At 54.4% G+C, this 26,730-nt stretch overlaps 1 protein-coding gene across 1 annotated transcript; it reads left to right on the top strand.

Annotated features, from left to right (window-relative positions):
• The first annotated feature begins 3,633 nt into the window (after positions 1-3,633).
• Positions 3,634-26,319, top strand: PEAR1 (platelet endothelial aggregation receptor 1). The gene is made up of 22 exons (XM_033174368.1): positions 3,634-3,672; positions 4,845-4,940; positions 5,670-5,774; positions 6,300-6,400; positions 6,968-7,060; positions 8,631-8,877; positions 9,828-9,951; positions 11,006-11,142; positions 13,523-13,735; positions 14,552-14,726; positions 16,558-16,678; positions 16,940-17,103; positions 17,680-17,782; positions 20,964-21,110; positions 21,318-21,446; positions 21,654-21,782; positions 22,284-22,502; positions 22,860-22,972; positions 23,999-24,113; positions 24,623-24,685; positions 25,129-25,356; positions 25,675-26,319. The coding sequence occupies exons 1-22, from the start codon at positions 3,659-3,661 to the stop codon at positions 25,836-25,838; spliced, it is 3,000 nt and encodes a 999-aa protein (XP_033030259.1). The 5' UTR covers positions 3,634-3,658; the 3' UTR covers positions 25,839-26,319.
• Positions 26,320-26,730: the final 411 nt, after the last annotated feature.

Raw genomic sequence — 26,730 nt, 5'->3', positions numbered from 1 at the left:
GGTGCTGTGTGGAAGTCTTGGCCTGGCTTCAGCGCACCCTGACATTTTTGTCTTTCAGGGCAACTCAAGAGCAGGCAGGGATGGGACAGCCCCATTTCTGGCCATCTTCTTCCTGGCGATTCCAAGCCACAAGGAAAGCTGCAGCGCTGGTGTCCTTGGCACAGCTGGGAAAGCGGCACAGTTAGGCAGCCCCTCTTTCCCACGCAGTGACCTCCAGCTGGTACTGGGATGGGGAAGCTCCAGGGGTCATTTCCTGTTTCCAGTCGGTTGCAGAAGGAACTAGAGAAATGCGCACCACAAACATTAATGGGAGGGGTATTTAAAAAGCCACAACAGGGTCTGATGCAGTCCAGATGTGGGCCTTGAAAGGGCAAGGCAGAGCTCAACTGCAGAGCTTCCAAGAAAGACTCTTGCAGCCACTGAATTTATTTCAGAACCTGGACCAGCCTCTGCGGAGTCTTAGCCACTTTGGACCTGCTTTGGGGGTCCCTCAGTCTCATCTTCTCTGGCTCCTGTGACGGGCATCTGGTTGGCCACTGTGAGGACAGGCTGGTGGGTCGAATTGGCTGCAGCTGCTCTTCTTAAGGTCTTCTTGCTACTAGATGCCGTCTCCGACTTCTTGTGTTGCATTGGCTGCAGCTTGCGTCATTCTGCCTCCGTCCCCCCTGCAGAGGGTCGGTCTGCAGGAAGCGTCTCTCAGGGTCTTCCTTGGCAGACTGTGATGCCCATGTCGAGGGAGGCAGAGTCAAGTTGCTCCTCACAATCAAGGGCCGGAACAGGAAAATCTTCCCGTCTTCCTAGATCTTTGGTGGGGCCGCTCCTCTCTATGTGCCTTTGGGGCTGCTGTAGCCGCAGGAATCTCGTTCTGTTCGTGAAGGCAATGCGGGGGCCGCATACAGGCAGGCTGAGCCCCTCCAGGGCCTGGACAAGCCCTGGAACGCCTGTGTGGGGTTCCAGCCAAGCTTCAGGGTGGGTCCAGCCACAGCCGGCCAGGAGCGCCTAGAAACCCCCAACCCCCCATCGGGAATCCACCCCCACCTGCCTCCCGCTCTCCATAAGCAACTTTTGGAGCTTTGCAAGGGCTGGGGGCTGGGAATGTAGCCTCCCACCAAGGGCGTCCCCTTCCCTCCTCCTCCATGGGTGGTCCCAGCACAGGAGGGGGGGAAGCAGAGGCTGGATTTGAATCTTCTACACAAAAGCAGGAGGAGCCCTCTGGTCTGATCGGATCCTGGATGTGTTTTCAAGGAATGTCCCCCCCCTCCCGCCCCGATTCTCTGTGGTGGAGTATACGTTGCCCAGCGAGGCAGGGGTGGAAGAAGAGGGCAGGGGGGCGGTCCGCCCCATGTGTCTTCGCTGAGGGGGTGACATTTGCCGCGCCACCCACCTGCGACTCCCAAGCCTACCCCAAGCCATCAGGGGAAGGGGGGAGCTGTGCGTTCCACCCCCCTCGGGAGCGTGCCCACCCTGGGCAATGCGGGCTTATGCTCTGCTGCTGCAGCGAGGGTCCTCCCTTGTGCCACTTGGGGGCTCTGGGCCATGCAGTCACCCCTTGAGCAGCCTCACCTCCCCCCTTCTGACCTAGGTCTTGGGCAATATTTTGAGCATCAATTCCCTGCCATAAGAACCAACTCCTAGGAGCCAAAGGGGATTCAGCTCCCCCAATAAAATATTTGATAGGCATTGCAATTCAAATAGTGTGTGTGCATCATGTCATGTGATCACTTGTGCAGGGCGGGGCTTACCTGCCCCCCCCCCATTTTATTCGAGTTGGCACCCGTGGTCCCTGCTGTCATTTGGCTGGCAGCTCTGTAATGCTTGTGAATGGTCCTGGATTCAATCCCTGGGAGCATCATCTCCCTCCCGCCGCTGCTCAAAAAACACACGGGCAGTGGCATTGCAATGGGGGGGGGGCGCGGTGCATTCCCGGTGGCAAGGTGCCGCCCCGCCACAGCACCGCGAGCAGCCATTGCACCCCTGCAGCCACATGTAGAGGATCCCGCCCCTCCCCAGCTCACTGCAAGCGGCTCCCACTTTGCCGCTTTACAGTGAGCCAGGGAGGGAGGAGGAGGACGGACCGGAGCCATGGCTCCCAAGAGGGCGCAGCTTTGCCAGTGCCCCGGCAAAGCGGTGGGGGGGGGGGTGACAAAAAAATATAATCCGCACCGGGTACCACCTGGGCTTGCTACGTCCCTGCATGGCGGGGGGGGGGGGGGCTTTCTTTTTCCTCCCTGGTTTCACAATTTCTGGACATATCCCCTCTCCAAAAAAGGCCTTCCCAGCTCAGATCCTGGAGTGGGTGGGGCTAACTGTGCAGAGCACCTTTGGGTGTTCCTAAGGGTCTCCTCCTATGCCACCCCACCCCACTTCCAGCATCAGGAGGACGAGGGATGAGGGAGGGGGGCACAAAGGCAAAAGCTTGCTCAGCAAATAACCCAGGAGAATTGCTGCCAAAGGGAGGGGGGCTTAGGGCAGCCACTTAGGGCGGCGGGTGAGCAGGTGCAAGTAACCCGTTCACAGCTGAGACCTGCTGACACCTCTCCTAACTGCAACAGAAGACCCTTTTTTCCTGTTTGACAGACCAAGGTAGTAAGTTTCCAGGAACTTAAAAACCCCTCCAATGTTTAACAGTGAGATAAAATGGAGTGTCTCTCTCTGTGTCTCTTTCTCACACATACACAAACACACATAGTGTTAATAGTGGAGGAGTCTTTCCTTTCATTTTTTAAAAATTTAATTTGTTCTAATAGAGTAACTGAAATCGTCTCTAAGCAGTGTGCAAGTTGTTGTTGTTGTTGTTGTTGTTTAGTCATTTAGTCATGTCCGACTCTTCGTGACCCCATGGACCAGAGCACGCCAGGCACTCCTGTCTTCCGCTGCTTCCCACAGTTTGGGCAGTGTGCAAGTAATTCAATGCAAAAAAAGAAAACCCAGTTAAAACGATGAAGTCAGAATTCAGTTTAAATTCCCGCTGGAATGGAGGGGGGGGTGAGGTCTACTGCAGGTGCCAGACGATCAACAGGGAGAGTGGGCCTGCCTGACCTCAACTAGCGCATCTGAGCCATTGGGGGTGGGGGGCCTGGGGGTGACAGTGGCCCCTAATGACCAGCTCATTGGCAGCAATGGCTGCTGCTGCCAGCTCGCTCTCCTTGTTCCCATAAACGAGAGGTGCTGCAGCCATCAGGGTGGCAAAAGGGCGCGTGAAGGAGACCCAAGAAACACGCTTTCCCCTGATGGCAGAACCTGTCCAGCTCAGGGCCGGTCGGGAAGGAGGCACGGGCAGGTGTTTGCAGTGCTGCCGCCGAAGGCTTGGCTGACCAAAAGACAAGCCACTGAGAAGCAGCAGCACTCAGGGCGTCTGGAGAAAGTCTGCTCAGCCTCCTTCAATGTGTTTGCATGGTTGAGGGGGACAACACAGAGACTCCTGGGCTCCTGGCGCAGCTTGCATTCCGGTTTGGAAAACAGGCTTTTGCAGGAAACGAGCAATCGGCTCAGAGATGAGCAGCTGCCGCATCAGGAGCCTGTGCTGCTGTGGAGGATGGATTTGCCATAGGGAGAGAGTGGCCCCATAACAGAGGCAGAGAGTCTGCCCAGCACAAGGCCAGGAAGGGGCTTCCCGCGTCCTGGGATGGGCTCAGCGAGTGGGATCTCTGTGGGAGAAATGTTTGGCAGGAGGTGAGATGCGAAGGAGCCATGAAGTTCCCCTCCAAGCCTGCTGCACTTTTCCTGTGTGTGGGTGGCTGCAGCTGGCCTGAAAGGTGTCCCTGAAGAAATGGGGTTTGGAGGGGCCATTCTGCTGCAGAATAAATGCCCTGCCCAGCAACCCCATCCTCGGAGAACATGGAGAGATGGAACTGCTTGGCTCCAGGGCTCATCTTGCCACCTGGGCATCTAGAGGTGGCCCCGGCTGGAGGTGAGACAGGAAATCCTTCTCTCTGTTCGCTTCCCGTTTTCACTGGGGGCTTCCTGTGTTTATCTCCGAGCTGGACAGCTAGCATTGGCATTGAGGGGTGGGGGCTTTAGAGGGCATCAAGGGAAATGTGGGAAGTTCTTCTTTTAGAACAGAACAGATGAGGGCAGCAATCCAGGGAATAATGTATGTTGCTTGGAAGAGTCAGGGGGCAACTTTTGCAGAGACCCAACATCACCAACCTCTTCACCTCTCTGCCGAGGGTCATCTAGTCTCCCCCTGCAATGAAGGATTCTCAGCCAAATCATGCACAACCGATGGCCATCCAACCTCTGAGTCTGAAGTTGCACTCATTTGTTTTAATTAAACAATTGGATTCGATGTGAAGCTGCTGGCTGGGCTGGACTTGGGAGGTGTGCAGAAATGTTCCTGGAGCTGAGTAGCTCACTGCAGGTGCAAAAGGAGTTTATCCTCCACCTGCCAGCATCCGGCATCAGCACAAGTAGCCTGATGGCCACAGGGAGGGAGCAGAGGAGGAGGATCTGTTGTCTCTCTGGATGTGGGGCAGGAATACCGGTATCTTCAGTACCCAAAATGTTTCTTTGTTTGGCCCTTCCTCAGTTTTGTGTTGCCTTGGCAACAGAGCATTCAGCACACTTGCAAGGCTGTATTTAGCCTTGATCAATCTCTCGTGCCAGATACAAGATAATTGTGACAGATGACTTTCCCCCTTTGGAACACGGTCCGCAGAGCCAAACGTGGGCCGTGGGGCACCAGCCCTGCCTCTCCTGGGCTGCCCCTCACTTCAGAGGCCAGGGCTGGAAGCTGAATTGTCAGGCAGCTTCCCTTGGATGGTGTTTGGGGGGAGGAGAAGGGTCTCTGGAGGCCCCTCCTGTCTCATCGCGACTGACCTGCCCTCCGCCCTCCTCCTCCTCAGGATGATTCAGTACTCCATTCTCTTGCTGTGGATGCGACTGGATTGGGGCCTCTTGCTCAGTCCCAGCGACCCCAACGTGTGCAGCTACTGGGAAAGGTGAGGAACTAGGGAGATTTGGAGTGTTTGTCTGGAAGGCATCAGGAAGTGGGTGGGAATGAGGATCACATGGCAGAGGGATCATGCGACTTATAATCACAGCCCAAATGCTGTTGTTGTTATTAAAATTTCTATACCGCCCTTCACCCAAGGCTCACAGGGCAGTTTACGATATATGATATACCAGTATATACGAGATGTGTGTATACAGATACACACACATACAACCTCCCAGAGGAGGCTGGGGAAGTGGGCCACATACAGAAGAACCTCTCTAGGAAGTTTAGGAACGCCCTGTGTACTAGCCCTGCGCTTGTCTATGAAAACATGCATTTCTGATTTGGCTGCAAACCCCATGGAAGGGACCCAAATGGTCCTCTAGTCCAACCGCACACAATGCACCAACCTCAGTTAAATAATCCTTGCCCATGAGACAAAAGTCTCAGGGCTTTTCTTTCAGCCCAGCCACCCCAAGGCCGCCACCCCTCTTCTTCTGGGGCTTCCACTGCATTTCAATGCCATTTGAGTAAAGATCTGAAATAAATCAGAGGTAAAAGGGTGCCTCCCTTTTCTTCTCAGGAGTAGAAATCTAAACAGAGCAAGTGTTTTGCAGGTGTTTATTTAAATGTGGTTGGGGAGCTTGTTTTTGCCTGTGAACTGTGGATCTGCTTCCGCTGAGTTCTCAGTGGCCCCTGGAGGATTCCCTTTCTCCTCCTTCTCCTCTCGCAGCTTCACAACCCCCTCCAAGGAGTCCTACGTGCAGCCCTACTCCCAGGCCTTCGAGGAGCCTTGCGACGGCTCGTGGCCCTTCGCCAAGACCTGCACTCGCCACAAGTAAGAGCCCAGCTCCTCCTTGTATTTTGCATTTCTCCAGCAGGGGAAGCAGAGTGGGCAACTGCAGGTGCTGGGTGCTGGCCTCAGGTCTCCTGGGTGAGCCAGGGGCCTATCCGCCTGGGAGGTGGGAGGGCGGGGATGCCGCGGGTGGGGAGGGGGCTGTCTTGCGGTGATAAGGCCTTGTGCCAGCTTAATGCATGGAGAGGTGGCCAGGCCAGGCTCCGATCTGAGGTTCCATGGCTTAAGCTTGATCCTTGCAGCAGGGAGTTCCAGAGGTCTACTCTGGTCAAGCGGGCAGGCCCAGCTGCAAGTGAGAGCAGGGAGATCTTCGCATTGAGGGCTTCCCCCTTCTGCAGCAGGGCTGTTGCCTCTCCCAGTCGCCCTTTGGCAATATCTCCCCCCCCGGGGGGGGGGACATCAGGAGGAAGGGAAGGAGAAGGAGGCGGGCAGCAACTTCCTTGGACCCTGGCTGCAGCAGCCCACCCTGCAAAGTAGGCCAGGCCCTGACCCCTTGGCCTCCTGCAGGGTTCTCTACAAGGCAGCCTATCGGCAAGGCGTGAAGATCGACTACAGGAGGCGCCATCACTGTTGCAATGGCTACTACGAGAGCGAGGAGCGCTGCGTCCGTGAGTCTGTCCGTCCATCCATCCCCCCCCACCCCCACCCCGGCCCAGCAGCCAACCCTTTTGCATAGGGAGGAAGGAAGGGGAGCAGCAGCAGAAGTTGCCGTGGGGGTGTGGGGGTCCCCAAATCAAACTCTGCCTTTGTGCCAACCTTCCACCTGTCCTGGCATAAACCAAAGAGGGGAGGGGGCCAAGCAGCAGGTGGGGGGGGTCGGCCATGGAGTCTTTGAGGCTGGTCCCCTGCAAGGGGTGGTTGGGAGGGGAGGGGAGGGGGCTCTGCTTGCTTTGGCAAGCCACAAAGGGGTGGGGTCTTTGTTTGTGGGCCTCCCTCCCTCCCTCCTGCTGCAGACCTCCTGACCATCCGGGTGGGGCCCTCCCCCCCCCCCCCGCTGCCTGAAGCCCCCTCCTTCCTCCACAAATGACTGGTCTCCCCCTGCCCTGCTTGACCAGCTCCCTCCTAGCCTCCCTGAGGTCCAAGAGGAGCTGCTTTTCCAGCAGCTGCCTGCAGACCTCAGAGCAGGCAGGATGTGTCCCTGACCCTGCACCTCCTCTCCCCACCCCACCCTGCAGCTAGCTGCGCCCAGGAGTGCGTCCACGGGAGGTGTGTGGCTCCGAACCAATGCCAGTGTGCCGATGGCTGGAAAGGCCCCGACTGCTCCAACGGTGAGTCTCCACGAGGCCTTTCCTTTGCTGCTGCAGAGCGAGGGCTGCCTGCTCATCCCCACCTGCTGCCCCTCTCAGAGGCTCCGGTGGTCACAGCAAGGCTTGGACTGCGATGGAGGAACCAGGCACCTCCCCACCCCATGCACATAAAGGGATGGGGGGCAGTGATGCCTCTCGGGTGGAGGTTGTGGGGCTCGCAGCTGTGAGCCTGGCAGGAGTGGCCAAGTGGGTCCTGTTTCCGCTGCACCATCCTGAGGCAACAGAGGGGCCTCTTCCTCCAAAGGTCGCGGAGGCAGCCGGTTCCCAGGCATCCCTCTGGGCCTGGAGTTGAAAGCAGGTCACTGGCTGGGAAACAAGCACTTCAGAGGGAACCAGGGGCGGGCGGAGAGCAGGGGCTGCCTGCAAAGGGGGCTGCAGGGGGGAGGATCCTGCCTAGGCTAGCAGCAGAGCCAGTCAGACGGGGACTGGCCTCAGTCCGGCTGCCACTGCTGTTGCTCCTCTGGGGCAAAGCCACAGCCCTAGAGTCTCTTCGCCCCACCCCCCCTTTGGGCTTCCTGGGAAAAAGAGAAGGGGCTTTTCATTTATTTATTTTTAACAGTTTATTATTACAATATCTTCCATACATTATGATATATCATACATAATACACAATTCATAGCATTTGCCCTTTCATCCCACCACCAAACCCACCCTTCTTACTTCCCTCCACTTCCAATCCAGTTTCCTTTAATTCTCTATTTTTGTAGAATATTTGTAAACATATGTGCATTCAGTTACTTCTTACAACTTATTATTTGCTCTTGACATGATGTAAAGAAGGGGCTTTTCATGGCTGGGGGGGGGGCGTGTTGGGAGCCTCAACTTCCCCTCCTCAGTGAGGGGAGCCGGCAGCCACCAAGGCAGTTGCGAACAAGATGAGGGGTCTGTCTGTCAGGCAGCAGCCTTGGGGTGTGACACACACTGCTTTCACCCTCCACCAGAAACCCTCACCCTGCTGTCCTCTGGGTGTTTGAGGGGGGGGGCCTGCCAAGCTCCTCATGTGCCTGCAGGAAGTCCCAAGTCCAGGCCCCGCTGGCAGCATTTCCAGGGATCTGGATCAGGCCAATGAGCACCCACCTAGTCCAGCATCCCCCCGGGGCCACCGGCTAGATGCCCCAATAGGAAGCCCCCCCCCCACAGCAGGACATGAAAGCAGCAGCTGAAGCTGGCTAGCTGCTCCCTCAGGGTCACCTCTGGCCTCCTCCCAGCAGAAATTATTATTTCTGAAGGCAGCCCTGTACAATGAAGTTTTCGGTGTCTGAGGTTTTATTATATGTTTTTAGTATTTTGTTGAGGGGCAACGCAGTCAGATGGGTGGCATGTAATTTTTATTTTTATTTTAAATATTATTAGGGCCTTGTGTGGGAAGACCCTCCCAACACTCACCCAGCTGGTGGGGTACCCCCATTTTGTGTGGCCACCCAGAGTTCTTGGCCATCCTTTGGTTGGTGCAGTCTGCCCTGAACCCCCCTTGCCTTTCCTCAGCTGCTCTCCCTTCTTCTTCTTCTTCCTCTTCCTCCTCCCCCTCCAGGGTGCAACCGCCTGTCCTGGGGGCCAGACTGCCAGCAACCCTGTGGGTGCCTGAACGGAGGCAGCTGCCACCCCCTGACTGGGGCCTGCCTTTGCCCACCAGGCTACAAGGGCCCCTCCTGCGAGGAGCCCTGCCACCCAGGTACCTACGGCCAGGGCTGCCAGCTGCGCTGCCACTGCGAAAATGGCGCCGAGTGCGACACGGAGACAGGGGCCTGCCTGTGCGCCCCAGGATTCAGTGGCCCACAGTGAGTAGCACCTCGGGGATGCAGGGTGGGCAGACAAAAGAGCTGGGGGGGGGCTGTAGACCTCTGGTGAACTGGGCTGAGGGCCATTGTGGTCTGGAGCTGGGTTCGAATCTCAGCTCAGGGCAAAACTTTGAATGAGTTTCTGAGAGTTGCTGTAAAGGTGTCTCTGGTGGCTCCTCCAAGATGTGCCTCTCTCTGCTGCCTCATCTCCCCGGGGGGGGGGGGGAGCAGAGGAGGACATTTCCTGGGCAAGGCCTATTCTCCCCCCCCCCTTCAGTGGCCACTTCCAGAAAGGCCTCTCCCCCCTCCCGAGACCCCCTGTGGAGGCCCAGCCAATGCCCACCCACCTCCCAGGCGCCCTGTGAGGGTCTGGGGTGCTGATTCTGGCTGCAAAAGACCAGCTTAACATGAGGAGCTGTGCAGGCAGGAGAGTGTTGGCTGCTGTTGCCCTGAAACCAGCATTTCCTGGGATGGCCCCTGGGCAGGACATGGGATGGAAGCAGCCATGGGCAACGGGGTGTGCCTGTCTGGTCTGACAGCGACCACCAGCTTGCATTCAATGAGAACCATGTCTTCCCACTTGGCTGCCTTGGGTGCTTCTCTCTGGGGCAGCTGCAAAGGGTGTGCCATGTAGTATGTTTTGGCCCAGCTCACTTGCTTTCCCGTAGCACATGTGGCTTGGCTCACTTTCCTGAGCAATCTATAGATTTCATAGGCTCCTGAGCATAAGATGAGCCTGCAGTTGGATCAGGCCACAGAGGGCCCATCTAGCCCAGCCTCCTGTCCTCACCGTGGCCAACCAGGTGCCTGATATGGGCGCCCCCAAGCAGGATCTGACAGCAGCGCCCCTCCTGGTGGCTGCTCCTCTGAGGCTGGAGCTTGGTGTTTCCAGGGTGGCTGAGGGGAAAGGTCCTTGCCAGCTGAGCCTCACCCTTCCTCATCTCTTGCAGCTGCGAGCAGCCCTGCCAAAACGACACCAGCGGCTTCCAGTGCCCAGCCCTGTGCCCTTGCCAGAACGGGGGCATCTGCCACCCCCCTGAGACCAGCAAGTGCGCCTGCCCTCCAGGGTGGATGGTACGTTTATGTGTGTGTGAGAGAGAGGAGGTGCCTGGGGCAGTTGTGGTTCCAGGCCCCTGTGTCTTGGGGGGGGGGGGTTCAGTAAGAGCTCCGTCTCTCTCTTCTCCCCAAAGATGTGGGGCAAGCGCAACCCCCAACCAGAGCATTATGGGATTATAGGATGGGGATGGGGGGAGTGGGCCTGCGCTGTCCGTCCAGCCACTGACCTGAGTGCCCACCTGCTCATTTGCCACCACAGGTGAGGAGAACACAGGGCTCTGCCTTTTCAGCTGAGCCCAACCCTGAGCGATGTGGGTTTCGCAGGGGGGTTGGGGCAGCATCCATTGCAACTTACTTTTGCTGCCTGTGGGAGGTGGGATTTCCTCCTGCCCCCTTGCTGCAGGGCAGGTGAGGGCCCTGGGCTTTCTGGCCTCACTTCCCCCCAGTTTGTATATTCCTTCTTTGCTTAGGGTGTGGCGAGAAATGCTCTGCAGCTCCAAAGCGACCACCTCCTTCCTCATCTCCAGCTATCACCCTCTTTCATTGCAGGCCACCTGCCTTCTCCCCCCCCCCCCGCAAGAGGGTCCTCAGGGACCCTTGAACTGTCCCTGCAGGGAGGCTTTTGGGGGTCAGGAGGAGAGCCCCCCTCTTTCTCTGTGCGCCCCATTGAGAGAGTCATTCCTGCTTCGACAGAGTCAAGCCCAGGCATGATTTCATTTATTTTATTATTACTTTTGCATCCCGCCTTTCCTCCAAGGGGCTCTCTCTCTCTCCCCATTTACCCCCCCCCCAACAACCCTGTGAGGTAGGTTAGGCTGAGAGGTGGTGACCGACCCAAGGTCATGCCCAGTGAGCTTCATGGCTGGGGTGGGGGAACTGAACTCTGGCTTCCCCCCAATCCCAGTCCAGTGCGCTAACCACTACACCACACTGTGCCATTAGGTGCCCCAGGGCTCCATCCAGGCAGGGAGTTGGTCTTGTGGATGAGCAGGATTGATCCTTGGGGGGCAGGGTTTGTGCTTGGCGCCACTGTGATCGGGGCTCTCTCTCTGCCCCCCCCCTCTCCATGCAGGGTACCATCTGCTCCTTCCGCTGCCCCGAAGGGCGCTTTGGCTCCAGCTGCCAAGGGGAGTGCAGGTGCCACAACGGAGGCCTCTGCAACCAGGAATCTGGGCAGTGCCAGTGTGCGCCAGGCTACACTGGGGAAAGGTGAGTAGACTCCATCATTTTGAGTACCAGGAAAAGGGCAGCAAAGGAAATAAAGGCATCTTTAGAAAACCCACTTACTGTTGACATTTCACAGCAGTTGATGGTAGAACAAGCAAAATCTCTTCAAGAGATGAGTGAAATTAGAAATGATATTAAAAATGATACGGACAGTTTGGATTTTAAAAATGACCAAAAAAATTGGCAAGACTAGAAGGAACAGTTAATAAAATAGAAGAAAGGATTATTCTGTTGTCTGGAGAAATGAGGTAACTAAATGATAGTGAAAACTTTGTTTTTGTTGTTGTTTTTTTAAAAGAATTTATTGGTATTTCCACATTAAACACAAAATACAAACCTACAAACTACAAAAAATACAAATACAAATATAAAAACACTACAATTACAACTAATAAAAACAAAGAAAAACTTATACATACCTAACAATACACGAACACTGGAACACACGATAGTGAAAACTTTGGAAAGTAAAAGTGAAGTAATACACAGAGAGAGGGAAATATATTTGGATAATTTGGCATTAATGGAGCTGAGAGAAAAGAGTTAAGGATACTGACAAGCTTGAACGTGTCCAGAAGAGGGCAACCAAAATGGTCAAAGCCCTGGAAACGATGCCTTAGGAGGAATGGCTTAGGGAGCTGGGTATGTTTAGCCTGGAGAAGAGAAGGTTATGATAGCCATGTTCAAAGATATAAAAGGATGTCATCTAGAGGAGGGAGAAAGGTTGTTTTCTGCTGTTCCAGAGAAGCGGACGCGGAGCAATGGATTCAAACTACAAGAAAGAAGATTCCACCTAAACATTAGGAAGAACTTCCTGACAGTGAGAGCTGTTGGCAGTGGAATTTGCTGCCAAGGAGTGTGGTGGAGTCTCCTTCTTTGGAGGTCTTTAAGTGGAGGCTTGACAGCCATCTGTCAGGAATGCTTTGATGGTGTTTCCTGCTTGGCAGGGGGTTGGACTGGATGGCCCTTGGGGTCTCTTCCAACTCTATGATTCTACCTAAAATTTAGGAGGGTGAAGACATTGGGGACAAAGTTATTAATTGCTTTGCATCCTTTTTTGGGGTGGGAGTGGATGATCCTGAGGCAGAAATAAACAAAACCTACAGAATTAATACAAATTCGAATGGGAAATGGAGAAATTCAAATGGGAAATGGAAGAAATGCTAACGGATGAGAATGAAGGAATGGAATTGGGAGCTGTAGGTTAACATTGAAATGAAGCCAAAACTTTTCCTTCTAGGAGTAATGGATATATAATTAGAAGGACCATGGAACATTATTTCAATATATGACCACAGCAGCGAGACTTTTATTTGCACAAAGATAGAAAGATTCATCATTACCGAGGAATGGTTGCTAAAATTATTGGACTTGGCTGAGATGTCAAATCTGATGTGTTTAATTAGAGAAAAATAATTGTTGGTATTTACTAAAGACTGGAAATCCCTTTTGGACTTTTTGCATGAAAAAGAAAATGAACTTATGATATCTGGATCTGAGAATTGAATAGTTGGGTGGATGTTCTTAATAACTTTCTATATATAGCAGAAAAACAAAGAATCAGAAGTTTTCCTTTTATTCTTTCCCCCTTTTCTTTCTTCTCTCCCCCCCCCCTTTTCTGTTCCTCTTTTTGGCTTGTGTTTATATTTTATTTCATCTTTGGGATTCTAAAAAGATATTGGATATTAGCTTTTGTATATCTTTTTTCGACTTTAATAAAACCTATGGGAAATAAAAAAAAATTATGATGGGAAGACAAGGGATACCTAAGTAGCAGACTGTACAAGGGTCTCTGTCAGGGGGTGGGCCAAGGCGAGTGGGGAACTGGTGCCCCTGGATGCCCAGCAGCCCCTCCCCTGGACAGGCTGGCCCCACGTGGCCCCTTCTTCTGCCTCCCCAGCCCCTCCTCCCGGGGCCTTTGGTGGGTCTTCACCCTGCTGTGCGGCTTAGCAGCTGCAGCCCCAGTTGGTGAGTATTTGTGGAGGAAGCCAGTTGGGCCCCCCCTTGGCGAGTGGATCTTTCCCCCTGGGTGAGTAAAGGATGCAGCCTGGAGGGGAAGGAAACTCTGCTCTCTGCCAGCTTTTTAATGCAGACAATGGAGGAGAAAAATTAAGCCCCTGATGGGTTTCCCATCTAAGTCAGAGGAAGGGGGAGGCCAGGGGATGCAGGGGGCTTCAGGCACACCTGGGGGGCATTTATAGCACCCCCATGGAGCCTGCCTTAGCCCCATTCATGGCAAAAGAGGCTGAGCTGAGGGGCTCCTTTCTCCTGGGCACCTTCCCTGCACCAGCAAACATTCCCATTTCAGGAAATTAAATTGTTATCCTTAACACCCCATGTCTCTTTCTCCCCATACTCTCAGGTGCCGCGAGAAGTGCCCCATCGGCCGCTACGGGCAGGACTGCAGGCAGGAGTGCGACTGCGCCAACGGCGGGCTCTGCTTCCACATCAACGGAGCCTGCCTCTGCGAAGCCGGTTTCGTGGGCAGCCGCTGCGAGGAGCAAAAGTGCCTGCCAGGTCTCCACGGCCTCTCCTGCAACCTGCCCTGCTTCTGCCACCCACGCCACACACAGAGGTAGGCAGGCAGGTGCCCCCCTCTCTCCTTTTGGTCACCTGCAAACCGGAAGCCTAGAATGAGACTTCTAGGGGGGAAGGAAGCTACGGAAACTCCCCTCGCCCCCCCCTGCCCTCTTTATTTTTACAGAGGCTGCCTGATCTCTCTTTGCCCAGCCCTCCTTCCAGGGGTGTAGCGAGCGGCTTTCCAGGGCGGCAAAGCGGGGGCACCCCCCTAGCGCGCGCACGGCGTGACATCACGGCGCGCGCGCACAGCATCCCAGGTGGACTTACCGTGCCACCGCCGCCACACGGTCGGAAGGGGTGCCGGCCGCTTGCGCCCGCCATCTTGGGTGGACTGCGCATGTCCATCCAAGATGGCAGGCGCGAGTGGCTGGCACCCCTTCCGTGCAGCGGCACGGCAAGTTTTAAGGCTGCAGTGCGCAAACACACGCGCTGCAGCCTCAAAAGTTGCCATGCGCCAGCAGCGCCAATCGCAGGGGCGGGGCGCCGCCCCAAGTGTCACCCCCCCGGGGCGGTACCCAGGGTGGACTGCCCCCCGCCCCCTTGCTCCGCCCTTGCCTCCTCCAACAGCAAGGTCCCACCTGAGTCCTACTGCTCTGCCCCCTGCCACTGGGGTCCCTGCGGGAGATGGGCTTCTCCACTGATCTGTCCCCATTTGGCAGATGGGGAAGATTTGCCTTTTGCCCCCCTTGCCCCCCACAAAGCCCTTCTTCTCTGGGCCTCCCCCCCCCCCCGGCCTCCAGGCTCAGAGAAGATAGCAGCTGTCGAGGGAAGATGTCCGGGAGCAGCCACCATCTCCTTGTTTGCCCCCCAGCTGCCACCCACTCTCTGGAGAATGCACCTGCAAGCCGGGATGGGCAGGACTCTTCTGCAACGAGACCTGCCCCCCTGGGAACCATGGCTTTGGCTGCCAGGAGCCCTGTTTGTGCCTGAACGGAGGGACCTGCGACGGCGAGACGGGGCTCTGCGCTTGCCCGCCAGGCTACATGGTGAGTCCCCCTTGGAGGTCCCTGGGTTTCCGTCCTAGGCTACATCTAGCAAGGGCAGGAAAGGGTTGTGCCCCACTGGCAAGCAGAGCCTGCTGCGGCTTTCTTGGATCGTGTATTTGAAGGGGAGGGCAGGGGCGGAGGAAGCCTCCTCGGTACCTGGGGTGGCAACCGGAGGCACCCCTGGGGGCGGGGCATTGTGACGTCGTGTTGTGACGTCGCGACGCAACGTCACTGCGGCTCCACCCTGGCAGCGGGAGAAAAAGCCCTTTTAAAAAAAGCAAAGCAAAAGCAAGCAGCTTGCTTGCCTTGGCTTTTCTTTTTTTAAAAGGGCATTTTTTGCCGCCCGCAGGGGCAAGGGGCGGGGCAGGCCAGTGAGGATGGGGTGTCACCCTTGTGACAAGCGTGACACCCCTCCTCCTCGCTGGCCGCCCCGGCAGCTCTGTTCCGGCAGCGGGGAGAAAAGCCCTTTAATAATAATAAAAAAAAGGAAAGCAGGCGCCGGCGTCTGGCTAAGCAAGCAAGGAAGCCAGCCACTGCCCGCCGAGCCATGCTTTCGGTTCCTCCAATCGCGGGGGGCGGTGCCCCCCACCCCGAGTGTCACCCCCCACCCCAGGATGCTGCCCGGGGCGGCCCGCCCCCCTCACTACGCCCCTGGGAGAGGGTGTGACAAATTGGAACTGCAAGTAAAATCGCTCTCCTAACCCATGGCCTGATGGCCGCTCTGAAGGCCCCGTGGGCTTGCATTGCCAGGTGGGACAGGCAGGTAACAATTGGGGGGGGGGGGTGTCTCAAAATATTTAAAGGTCCATTTGCAGGAGAGAGAAACTTGGGCATCCTGCTAGGGGGTCTCACCCCTGGTTCTGTGCTGGAATATTTTCCTCCCCTTGCCGCCAGTGTTAAAGGAAAACTCCTGGCTCACTTGGATTTACCAGACAAAGACACCACCAGCTAAGAGAATTGGAGCAAAACAGCAGCCTGTAGGCCTGATTTTTATTCAAGGAACTGTTGCAACAGGACTTCCAACTACCACATGGAAGAAGCAGAAAGAAGCCCCAAACAAAGGATGGCTCCCTGTTTTATAAGTTTCCCCTTTTACCCACAACACCCTGAGTGAAACATCACACATACATCACATACACAGCTATGTCATAATCTGGGTGGGGTCTTCTGGCATAAACCTGAGCATCAGGTTTGCCCCCATCCCTCCCTTGACCTCCACCTCACACCCATTAAGTAAAACAAAAGGTGAGTATGTCAAGTTAAGCACACCCCTTTATCTTGACCAAGATCCTAATAAACTGAAGTTGGGTTTCTGTTGTTTCTGGAATGGCTACCTTTGTCTGGCACTCAGAGGCCAGGATGCCAGTGATTATCACCCGGGCAAAGAGGCTGCTGAGTACCATGGTCTCAGGCTTGAGGGATTATGGCTGCCGACATCCCAGACTCCCCTCTTGGTAGCCATTTCCTTCATGAACAGAACCAAGTTGGAATGGTGCAGATCCAATACTGACTTTCTGAAGTTTTCCAATATATACTGGTAGGTACATTTATCAGTGAACTGTTGTCTTTTGTGATGTGCAGCAGAGGCCCTTTGAATAGAGACAGGAAGAAACTGTGTGATGAAGTGTTTTGTGGGAACATTTGCAGGAGTGATTGTGTTGAGTTTGGTAGTCGGGGGGGGGGGGTGGTATGATGTCTGCTGGAGGGGCAACCCCCCAACCTTTCCATAAATTCAGGTAACACCAGAAAGGAAAGAGGTGCATTGGGGGGATTGTCCCCCGCAGCTGTGCATGGCCCCCTCTTTCCCCTCACGCCCATCTTGTGCCCTCAGGGTGCCCACTGCTCCAGCCACTGCCCTCCTGAAACCTTTGGGGTTAACTGCTCCCTGCCTTGCACCTGCCACAACGCCCTCGCCTGCTCTCCCATTGACGGGACCTGTGTCTGCAAGGAAGGTAGGAAAGGTTGTGGGGAGACATGGGGAGCGGGGAGGCAGCAGGCTATGGGAACCCGCCCTTAGGGATCCCTTGAGGTCATCCAGAGTTATTTCCCTTGGCCAGGCTTGGCATGTTCTGCTGGTGCAAAGCATAAGGAGGGGGCAGAAAATCCAAGCTCAACTTTGGCCTCCAAGGTGCATTTCTGAGTGTACCTCTTTTCTCCCTCTCTCCCCCTCCCTGTCTTGGGCACCTTGTTTTCTGCCAATTTTGCCTCCCCAGGTTGGCAAGGCGCAGACTGCTCCTTCCCCTGCCCCGCAGGCACCTGGGGCGCTGCTTGCAACGAGACCTGCCGCTGCGCCAACGGAGCTTCTTGCAGCCCGGTCAGTGGGGCGTGCGCATGCGCGGCAGGCTGGCATGGCCGCCAGTGTGAGGAGCCCTGCCCGGTAGGTGGCTCTTGGGGAAGGGGGGGGGGTAAGGAGCAGGGTTAAGCTGCCACCAATATATACACAGATTCCTTTGAGGGGCTGCTGTGGCTGTCCCAGGAGAGGCACTGAGTGGGGGGCTCCACTTCCTTTTCCAGGTACCCCCACCCCACCATGTGGGCAGTTTCCCCTCCCCTCAACTTGGGGTATTGGAGCTGGGCATTGCCCTGCTTCCGGCAAATGGATTGTAGCGGGGTGGGCAATGGCCCCTGGCTGCCAGCTCCTTGTGTGCCCAGTCGGGGTGATCCAGGATCCGCCTCTGACCTGTCTCAGTGCAGAGCTGGGAGTGGCCCCCTATGGAGTGGCCTCCTGCCTTGGCATCTGGGCGGCTGGAAGAGGGCTATACCTCCTGTGCATGAGACGGCTTGCCTGGCGGGTGGGGGAGCAGGGACCTGCCAGAGTTGTGTAGGGGATGGTGGCGGGAAGTCCCTCCTTTCCAAATCCAGGGGTGGCCAGCTAAGAGGGATACAACCACTGGTGCCTTCCTGTCCACTGCATGGCTGAGCAAGCCCCCCTCTCTCTCCCTCCTTCCCCCAGGAAGGCTTCTACGGCCTCAGCTGCAGCAGCAGGTGCTCCTGCCAGAACGCAGAACGCTGTGATCCTGTTCTGGGGCAGTGCCACTGCCTACCTGGGTGGACAGGTGAGCAGGGGCGGGGCTCTGTAAATCTCCCACCTGCCGTGGGTCCTGGGCTGGAGAGGGTTAGGGGTTGTCAGGCAAGGCTGGGGTTCCAGCCTCCTGTGAGTTGCCTAAGGGCAAGGCAGGCCTGCTGGAGCAACCCTTCCTTTCAGGGTGATCTGAAAGTGGGGGATATTGACATCAGTCCCTTGTCATGGTCAGATCGCTTCCTGTTGAGATTGAGGCTTTCAGCACCTTTTCACCTTTGCAGAGGTGCGCAGGGTGCAGACCCCTATGGGGACCTTCCACCCTCGGAGGCTGATGGAACCAGTGGGTTTCCAGACAGCTCAGGGGGATTTTCCATGACTGGGGCTCCTGTTGAAGCCCTGGCTGGAATGTGGAATATCCTGATAGGCAGCTCAAATGCTAGTGGAGGGAAAGTCTGGTGAAATGCAACTGAACACTGGTGAGGGAGCCTCCCGAGCGAGCGGCAAGGAGAGCAGCAAAGGCCTCCTCACTCGGCTGACGCGCAGGGATTTCTTACAATCTGGCCTGACGAAGGTGGCAGAGTCTGCGGGATCTCACTGTGACTTGTTTGCGAAGCCTTTTCAGTGTAAAATCTCTTGGCTCCACCAGAATCTTGACTCTGCTGTTAAAGCAGATGAATCTCATGGGGTGTCCAGAGCACAGTCTAGCCCTGTTGTGATGGATGAGTTTCAGTTAGTAAGACTTGAAAATGTGGAGAAGGTACTTGGACTGGTCAGAGTGACCACTTGCCCTCTGGACCCTTGCCCCTCTTGGCTCATAAAAAAGGTGGTTTGGAAACTTCAGCTGGGGCAGAAGTTGGTGGTCAGGCTAAACTACCCTGTGCTCCTCAGCTGAGGGGCAGTATAGAAATTCAGTAAAATCATAAATATATACATTTCCCCCCAAGCTTTGCTTGCTAAACCATGACTTGCATTTCCTTCAGTGCCTCAAAAAAGCAATTGTCCTAAGGCCATGTGATGATGATGATGATGATGATGATGATTGTAATTAATAATACTAATAATACTAATAATAGCCTAAAGGTCTGTCACAGGGAAGATGAAACAAGCTTGTTTTCTGCTGCTCCAGAGGGGAGAACCTGAACCAATGGATTCAAAATGCAAGACAGGAGTTTCCAACTAAATATTAGGAATTACTTTTAGTTCTCCACTGACATAAGATAATTATGTGGTTACTGATCTATTAAATCAGTCTGGAGATCAGAGTGATCATGGAGAACCTCAAATGTTTTGATGAAGGCTGTTTCCTGCTGTCTGCGCCTGGGGGCTTGGGCAAGGGCTAAAAGATCTGGCAAGCTGAAGAGCATCCGACACCACGTAAGCACCCTTCGTGGGTGGAAAGATTGGCATCCTCTCTTAATAAATTGTGGGACAAGAAAAATGGCAAATTAGAGATTTATCTGTCTGCTGGTGAAAATCTACAATCGGAAAACTGGTAATAGCCGTTTTCTGTCTCTACAAAGAAGAAAGGGGAAACTGGTTGTTAATGTGTCTAAGGCAGGCTGCAGCACTACTATGGGTAAAAGAATGGATAACATTAAAGAACCCCAAACTATTAGATCTTGAAGGATTTGACGACAGGTTTAGCTGGCACTCCTATTTGTTATATGATAAAGTCAAGGTCCACAGGTTTTTTTTAGTTACAGGTTTTTTTAAATCATCTAGTAAGAAAATCACTTTATAACACCTGGCTAAAGTATAGAGGAATATTGGAACCCAAGATACCCCTGTGGACTTCGCCAGTGGAAATAATTACGGTCAAAAAAACAAATATGGAGGGAAGATGGGCCACGTATGAAATGCTATTAGAGAAAAAACAAGAGGATTGGTCTTTGAAAAAATATGAAGTGATAAAAGAACACCTGGCTGACTGGTTGCAATACTTTCAAATCCACCAAAGATTTATCATAGATAAAAATACAGGTCTGGCTAAAGAAAAATCTAAATTTGAAAAGGAATTGATACAAAGTAAAGGCAGATACATTTCACGCATATACAATCTTTTGTTAGAATGGGATCTTAAGGAGGAAGAGGTGAAATCCGTAATGGTGAAATGGGCCCAAGATTTGGGCCATAACATCATGATGGATCAATGGGAAAGGCTTTGGCGGGTAGATATAAAGTTTACAGCATGTTACAGCCTCAGAGAGAATATATTAAAGATGATGTACAGGTGGCACCATATGCCAGAGAAATTAGCTAAAATGTACAGGAATAGATCTCCACTGTGCTGGAGATGTGAGAAAGAAAATGGATCGTATATGCATATGTGGTGGTATTGTCCGGAGGTTAGTGTTTTTTGGAACAACGTATACGAAGAATTGAAGAAACTATTAAAATGTACATTTAGGAAAAAACCAGAACTATTTCTATTAAGTATGGTGCCAATAGAACTCAAAGAACCAAAAAGGATATTAATTTTATATGGCATAACAGCTGCCAGGATACTACTAATAGCCAGAAATTGGAAAAACAAAGAGTTACCAAAAATTTTGGATTGGCAGATATTAATGGTGGAATATGTACAACTAGCGAAGAGTACTGGAAGAATAAGAGGACAAACGAGACAAAAAGTCCATAAAGAATGGAAATTATTTAAGGAGTATTTGGTAAATAATGGCGTAGGTAGTTTCCATACAGCAGATCTAGACTGAGCCCAATGGAAAATTAAGATAAATTAAGAGATTTTTAAAAAGAATAAAATAAAATTGAATAAATGTGCGATAATGTAGAAAAAAGAGTTATATACAGCAAGATTAATTGGAAGTCATTTTTTATTTTTTTGTGAAGATGCGGAACCGATTGTAAGTTATGTATAATATGTAGATTTTTCTTCCTTTCTGTTAATTGTTTTGTGTTGTCTTGTCTTGTTTTGAGTTGCTTGATGTTTGTCAATTTTTTTTTAGTGTTATTTGTATTTTTTTTAAATAATAATAAATACTTATTTAAAAAAAAATAAAGTGTCTAAGGCAGAGTGAAAAGCCTGATTGGGGGTGTTGGGCTGGATGATCCTTGGCATCCCACCCAACTCTACAATTCTGATGCTAGTCTAAGGCTATGATCATGCCTCTAGGATTCCCTCCCTGCTGTCAGCCACTCGCAGTTGCCTGCCAGACCGTGGGTGGTGCTGAGCTGCTTCCTGGTCCTTTCACCCCCAGGCCCCAATTGCAGCCAGGAGTGCCCAGGCGGCCTGTGGGGGCCCAACTGCAGCCAGCTGTGTCTCTGCAAGAACGGGGCCACCTGCTCCCCCAAGGATGGGAGCTGTGACTGCCCCCCGGGCTTCCGGGGTGCCACTTGCCAGCGCCGTAAGTAAGCTAGCCAGCCTACCAAGAGAGCAAGCCCAGTGGCAGGGGAGGGGGGTGTCAGAGGGGCTGAGTCTTGGTGGGCCCTTGGAGGCCAATGCCCAAGGTGGCCCTGGCTGCCTGGGCAGACTGCCTTCCCCACGGGGACAGGTGGAGGGAAGCCCAAGAAGTCTGCTGCTCTGGCACTGAGCTCCCTCTCCCACCCCACAGCCTGTCAGCCAGGGCGTTATGGCAAGAAATGCTCTGTGCCCTGCAAGTGTGCCAACCACTCCATCTGCCACCCTGTGGACGGTTTGTGTGATTGCCCTCTTGGCTGGACGGGCAGTGACTGCTCTGAACGTGAGTTATCCACTTGTTGGAAGGGGACAATGCGGAGAGAAAGGGGCACACGGCCAGTCCTGGGCACAATCCTCTTGCTGGCTGCTGTGCCCCAAGGGAGGGTGCCTCTGCCACTTGGCTGTGGAGGAGGAGGACCTACCTCTGCCTACATTTCAAATGACGGGCGACCCACCCGCTGCCTCTGTGCCTGCTCTGCTTTCTCCACAGGCTGCCCTGCAGGGTTCTTTGGTGCCAGCTGCACCCAGCGGTGCCAGTGTTGGTGGGAGGCCCCCTGCGAGCCGGACTCCGGGAGGTGCCTGTGCCCCTCTGGCTACACTGGAGCCCACTGTGAGACCCGTAAGTACGAAGAGGCCCCCGCTTCCCCCTCCCGCTCCCATGGGGTGAAAGGGGCTCTCAACTGCGAGGAGGAGAAGAATGCTTCAGCTGTGATTCCTGCATTACAGGGTGGGAGGTTTGGACTGGATGAGCCTTGGAGATCCCTTCCAATGCCAAAGCTCTATGGTTGGAGGAGGAGGAGGAGGAAGAAGGGGGGTGGCAGGTCAAAGTGCCCATAGGGCATCCACCACAATAGACTTTTGTGAGCAGAGACAGGTGCAGAGAGACTGAAATGGCTCTGCTCAGGTGGGGAGGTGAGAAGATCTCCTCCTCTCTGCCAGTCTCTAAATGGTGGAGGGTAGGTGGTTCCCTCTGAACTCCGGAGCAGAGCAGCTCTTGGAAGGGGGGAGCAAAGCAAGCTGGTCAGGTCAGAAAAAGTACTCTTGGCTTGTCCACCCTCTTCAAGAGATGGGGGTCCCCATTTCTGGCAAGAAGGTGCCACTCTCCTGCCTCCATGTGCAGGGACACTCGACCCGCCCCCCCTGACCATGGTTCCCGCCATTCCTGCTGGCAACCCCTCCCCGGGGGCCGTGATGGGCATCGTCACCCTGGCTGTCCTGCTGGTGGGCGTGCTAGTGGCCTTCCTCTGCTACCGGCACTGGCAGAAGGACAAGGAACATCGCCACATGGCTGTGGCCTACACCACAGCGAGGATGGATGCCTCAGAGTACGCCGTGCCAGGTGAGTGCCAGGCGCTCTCTTCATGCCACCCTCTCAAAGCAAGACTCAAGTCAGTCAGTTATTTGGAGAACTTTCTGACAGGAAGAGCTGCTCGACAGTGGAACGGACTCCCTTGGAAGGTGAAGAGGTCTCCTTGGAGGTTTTTAAGCAGAGGTTGGGCAGTCACCTGCCAGGATGGCCAGTTTTGTAGGGGGTTGGACTAGTTGGCACTTGGGATCCCTTCCAACTCTGCTATTCTGTGATTCAACTCTTCAGTATCTATGAAATTGGGCTGGGTGGGAGAATGGTGAGGGCGGTGAATTTCCAGAGCATGGGGGGCTTTTGTACTGACCTGTCTCCATCTGCCTTTCTGCCTAGACGTCCCTCCCAGCTGCACCCACTACTACTCCAACCCCAGCTACCACACCCTGTCGCCCTGCTGCCCCAGCCTCCCCTGCCCCAGCCCCCCTGAGCAGCCTGGCTCCAGCAAGGTAAGGATCTCTCCCGAGAGACAGTGCAGCACCAGCACCACTGGGGGCTGGCCGTGGCCTTGGGCCTTTCACCTGGCGAGGGTGGGGGGGTATTCATTATGCAGTAGGCCCACAACTTACATGGGGGCTACATTCTGGGGGGTTGTGCACAAAGGCAAAATCGCACAAAGTCAGGAAGACCCCTGGAAGGGACATGGCTCCTTGATGAGATCTCAGGCGGCCCTTTTTCAACTGCTCTCTCCCTACTTTGCATTCATTCATTCATTCATTTATTCCTGGACCACTCACACAAAGCTGCCATTTCGTAAGTAAATCACACGTTAAGTTGTGGGTCTACTGTAATTTACAGCATAGGATTACAAAATTGTCAGGAAGTTTATTGTGCTGTCATATGTGCGCTTTTAGAGTTTGAAAATAATGAAAAGCATGTATACATTTCCTCTCCCATTTCGGAGAGGTGCACAGGGATCAGGCTCTTTGCTGCAGGAGGGAGAACTTCCACAGTGGTGGCGGGCATCAGTTTCCTCCTTTTTTGCTGCACAAAAAGTCCGCTCACCAGTCTGGGCACCTGTGTGGAAACCAAAACCCAAGTAGCTGTAATGTTTGTCTTCTTCTGATTTGCACCCCTGGAGGGAGCCAGTTGTGGTGCCAAGTGTGGCTTCTGCAGAGTACAATTTTGGTCGCTTGCAAACCGCAGCTGGCATGGGACGGTTCCATGTTGCTGAGCCCCACTTGACTGTGGTCAGTAATAAAGACAAACACTTTCCGAGGTAGGTTTTAAACAGGGAGATGTGCCTGGAGCGCAGAAGCCAAGTGCTTAAACATGGACCCGGAAAGGGAGCCCCATAACAAGCCCCACCCCAAGGCAGGAATATCATCTGCCAGGCCCTTGCCCATTCCACCCCTAGCCTTCGCAGATGTCTTGGATAAAGAATCTTAATTGTTGGAGAGAAACTTTTGTTCAAGTTAGGGTCCCACGCGGCCTGGCGCCAGGGTGACTCTGCCTCTTTTCTTCCCTCTCCCCAGCTGATCAGCAGTACAAAGAGCCTAGAGCGAGACTGGCTGGGAGTGTGTGGGGCTGACTGCAATGCCACGCTGCCCGCTGACTGGAAGCACCACAGGGCCACTCCAGCGGAGCCAGGTGAGGCTGCGGCATCTGCCCACTGCTCCGCAACGAACACTGGGCTGAGGCAAAGAGACTCATCTGTGCCCATCCCTCAGGAACACGGCCACTTTTCCTCAAAGCACCCGGCGCCTGTCCCCATCCCCCTCCTGGTCAGTTTGCCGCTCCTGTAGAGACCCTTCCCCAAAGGGCAGCCACCCCAGCACACATTTCTCCCTAAGGGTTTTTGTCTTTCCTGCAAACCTGGAGGCCTCCCTGGAAATGGGGGAGCAACGAATGTTCCAGAACCGCCATCAGCAACTTGATGGACCCCAAATGGCAGCAGGTGTCGCTGTGAGCCTTCACATGAGTCTGTTTCCTCCATCAGCTAGTCAGGGTGTCCTCTCCTCCACCCCACCCCGTCTTATTGCTGCTTCACATGCGCTATGCCAGGTCTGAACCCCACTGATAGGTTCTCAGGCTCAGTCCCAGTGAGCTTCACCCAACAGAATCCCCCCCCCTCCTGGACTCTGTTTCCTTTTCTGCAGGAGGCCCCCAGATGGACCGCAGCTACAGCTACACTAACGGACTTGGAAGGTATTACAGTAAAGGTAAGACAGCATTGCCTGCCTGGGGAGGGCAGAGCATAGCCATCCTGGGGAGTAGTCACTGAGAGCCCTCTCCTCCACAAATTTGTCTTATCCTTCATCCATGTTGGTGGTTCTCACCTCCTCCTGTGGGAGGGACTTCCACTGCAAGAGGAAACTCTTTTATCTGTCCTGCATCATTTTATAAACTCCAATCATCTCTCCACCTCCACCTCCTCCTCCTTTCTCTAAACTGAAAAGCCCCAAATGCTGCAACCTTCCCTCATAGGGGGGTCGCTCCAACCCCTGGATCGTTCTGGTGGCCCCTTTCTGGCCTCACTTCTGCTTGGGGCCAGGGCAGGCCTGGTGCCACCAAGTCCTGGGCGGGGTCTGCGGCTGCCATTGCAGGGGGCCCGTGGTACTGCTCAAAGCCCCTCCCTAACCCCTCCACCCTCCTCCCCTTCCAGGCTACGCCAAGGAGGAGACCTTGTACCGACGGAGCGACAGTTCCCTGAGCAGCGAGAACCCCTATGCCACCATCAAGGACCTGCCCGTCCTCACAGGGAAGCAGCCCTCGGAGGGAAGCTACATGGAGATGAAGTCCCCCGTCAAGCGCGAGATGTCCTATGCCGAGATCGGCCTCTTTGAGGAGGCTGCCCAGAGCCTGGAGGAGGAGGAAAAGGAGGAGGCAGGAGGTATTGGGGGGGGGGGGGCGTTTTATGGCTCACATTTCCCTTCCTGTTTGGTGCCAAGGGATGCAGCTCAATGCCTGGCACTTCCAGACTGGGCAGAGAGGGACTCCCTGCCTGGACTCCTGGAGAGCTGCGGCTGCCAGTCAGTGTAGACAAGCCTGAGATGGGCTGTTGGTCTGATTCAGCAGATGGCAGCTTCCTCCGTTCCTCAACATTTCCATTTTTGCAACTGGGCCGAGGTTCCCCGTGCCCTCACTTTGCGCCCTCCTCTGTGTCCTGTGGAAACGCTGACCTCCTCCTTCCTCTCCCTTCCCATTCCAGGCAGCTGCTCGGCTGGCGCAGGAGGAATCTCTTCACATGCAGCCTCCACCATTCCCCCCAACCACTACGACTCCCCCAAAAACAGCCACATCCCTGCCCACTACGACGTGCCCCCGGTCAGGCACTACCCACCATCGCCCCCCCTTTGCAGGCAGGACCGGTGAGGAGGGCCAGAGCCCCCTGCCCCCCGCCTTCTCAGGGAAGGACTGAGTTCCAACCGGCTCAGCAGCAGCAGGACCTTCATCCCTCCCGACACCAGCAGGCTTCCTCGCAGCTGCCAGGGGGGCAGGATGTGGCAGATCTGGGCCCCAGGGCCACTGGGGGAACCCCTTTGCCCAGTCTCCTGGGCTGGTGTTTTGAATAGCTGTGAATAGCATCAAGGGGGGGTCTTGGGGTTGTTGGGCTGCTTGGCTCATTTCCAGAGCTTCTTGGGTAGGGGCAGATCTCTCTGTATCCTCCCCGCCCCCCAACTTTGACAGAGACTAGTCACTTCAGTCCCATAAAAGAAAGCTAAGTGGGGCAGGGGGAAAGCACCTTATAGGCCAACAGGGGGTTGCCCCATGTACAGAGATCACCTTTCATTAGAATCATAGAACTATAGAGTTGGAATGGACCAGGGGTCATCTAGTCCAACCCCCTGCAATGCAAGAATCTCAACTGGAGCATCCCTGCCAGGTGGCTATCCAACCTCTGCTTTAAAACCTCCAAGGCCAGAGAGCTGCCACGTTCTGAGGGAGTCCGTTCCACTGTCAAACAGTTCTTGCCATCAAAAAGCTCTTCATCTCAGTGAATTCCTATGTACAAAGGAATTGTCTCACCCCCCCCCCCCTCTGCATTTTGTACTTTTCCATCTCAGAAGGTATGGCAGCCACCTTCTTGGGGCCTCCTGCGTGTTTGCACTGTCAGTCGCTCTGGATTACGAGGTGCAACAAGGACTACCCTTTGCTTCAAGAATCCCTTTCCCCAACCACAGCTTGCAATCTGCCTTCCCAAAACTGTCTCCTGGAAGTCCAAGCAGGCAGTTTCAGTGTTGCATATTTTGCAACAGGAAAGGGC

This window comes from Lacerta agilis, chromosome 17 (assembly GCF_009819535.1).
Source record: "Lacerta agilis isolate rLacAgi1 chromosome 17, rLacAgi1.pri, whole genome shotgun sequence".
Lineage (NCBI taxonomy): Eukaryota > Metazoa > Chordata > Lepidosauria > Squamata > Lacertidae > Lacerta > Lacerta agilis.
Note: the sequence above shows the minus strand (reverse complement) of the source record. Positions and strands in the feature narration are given on the sequence as shown.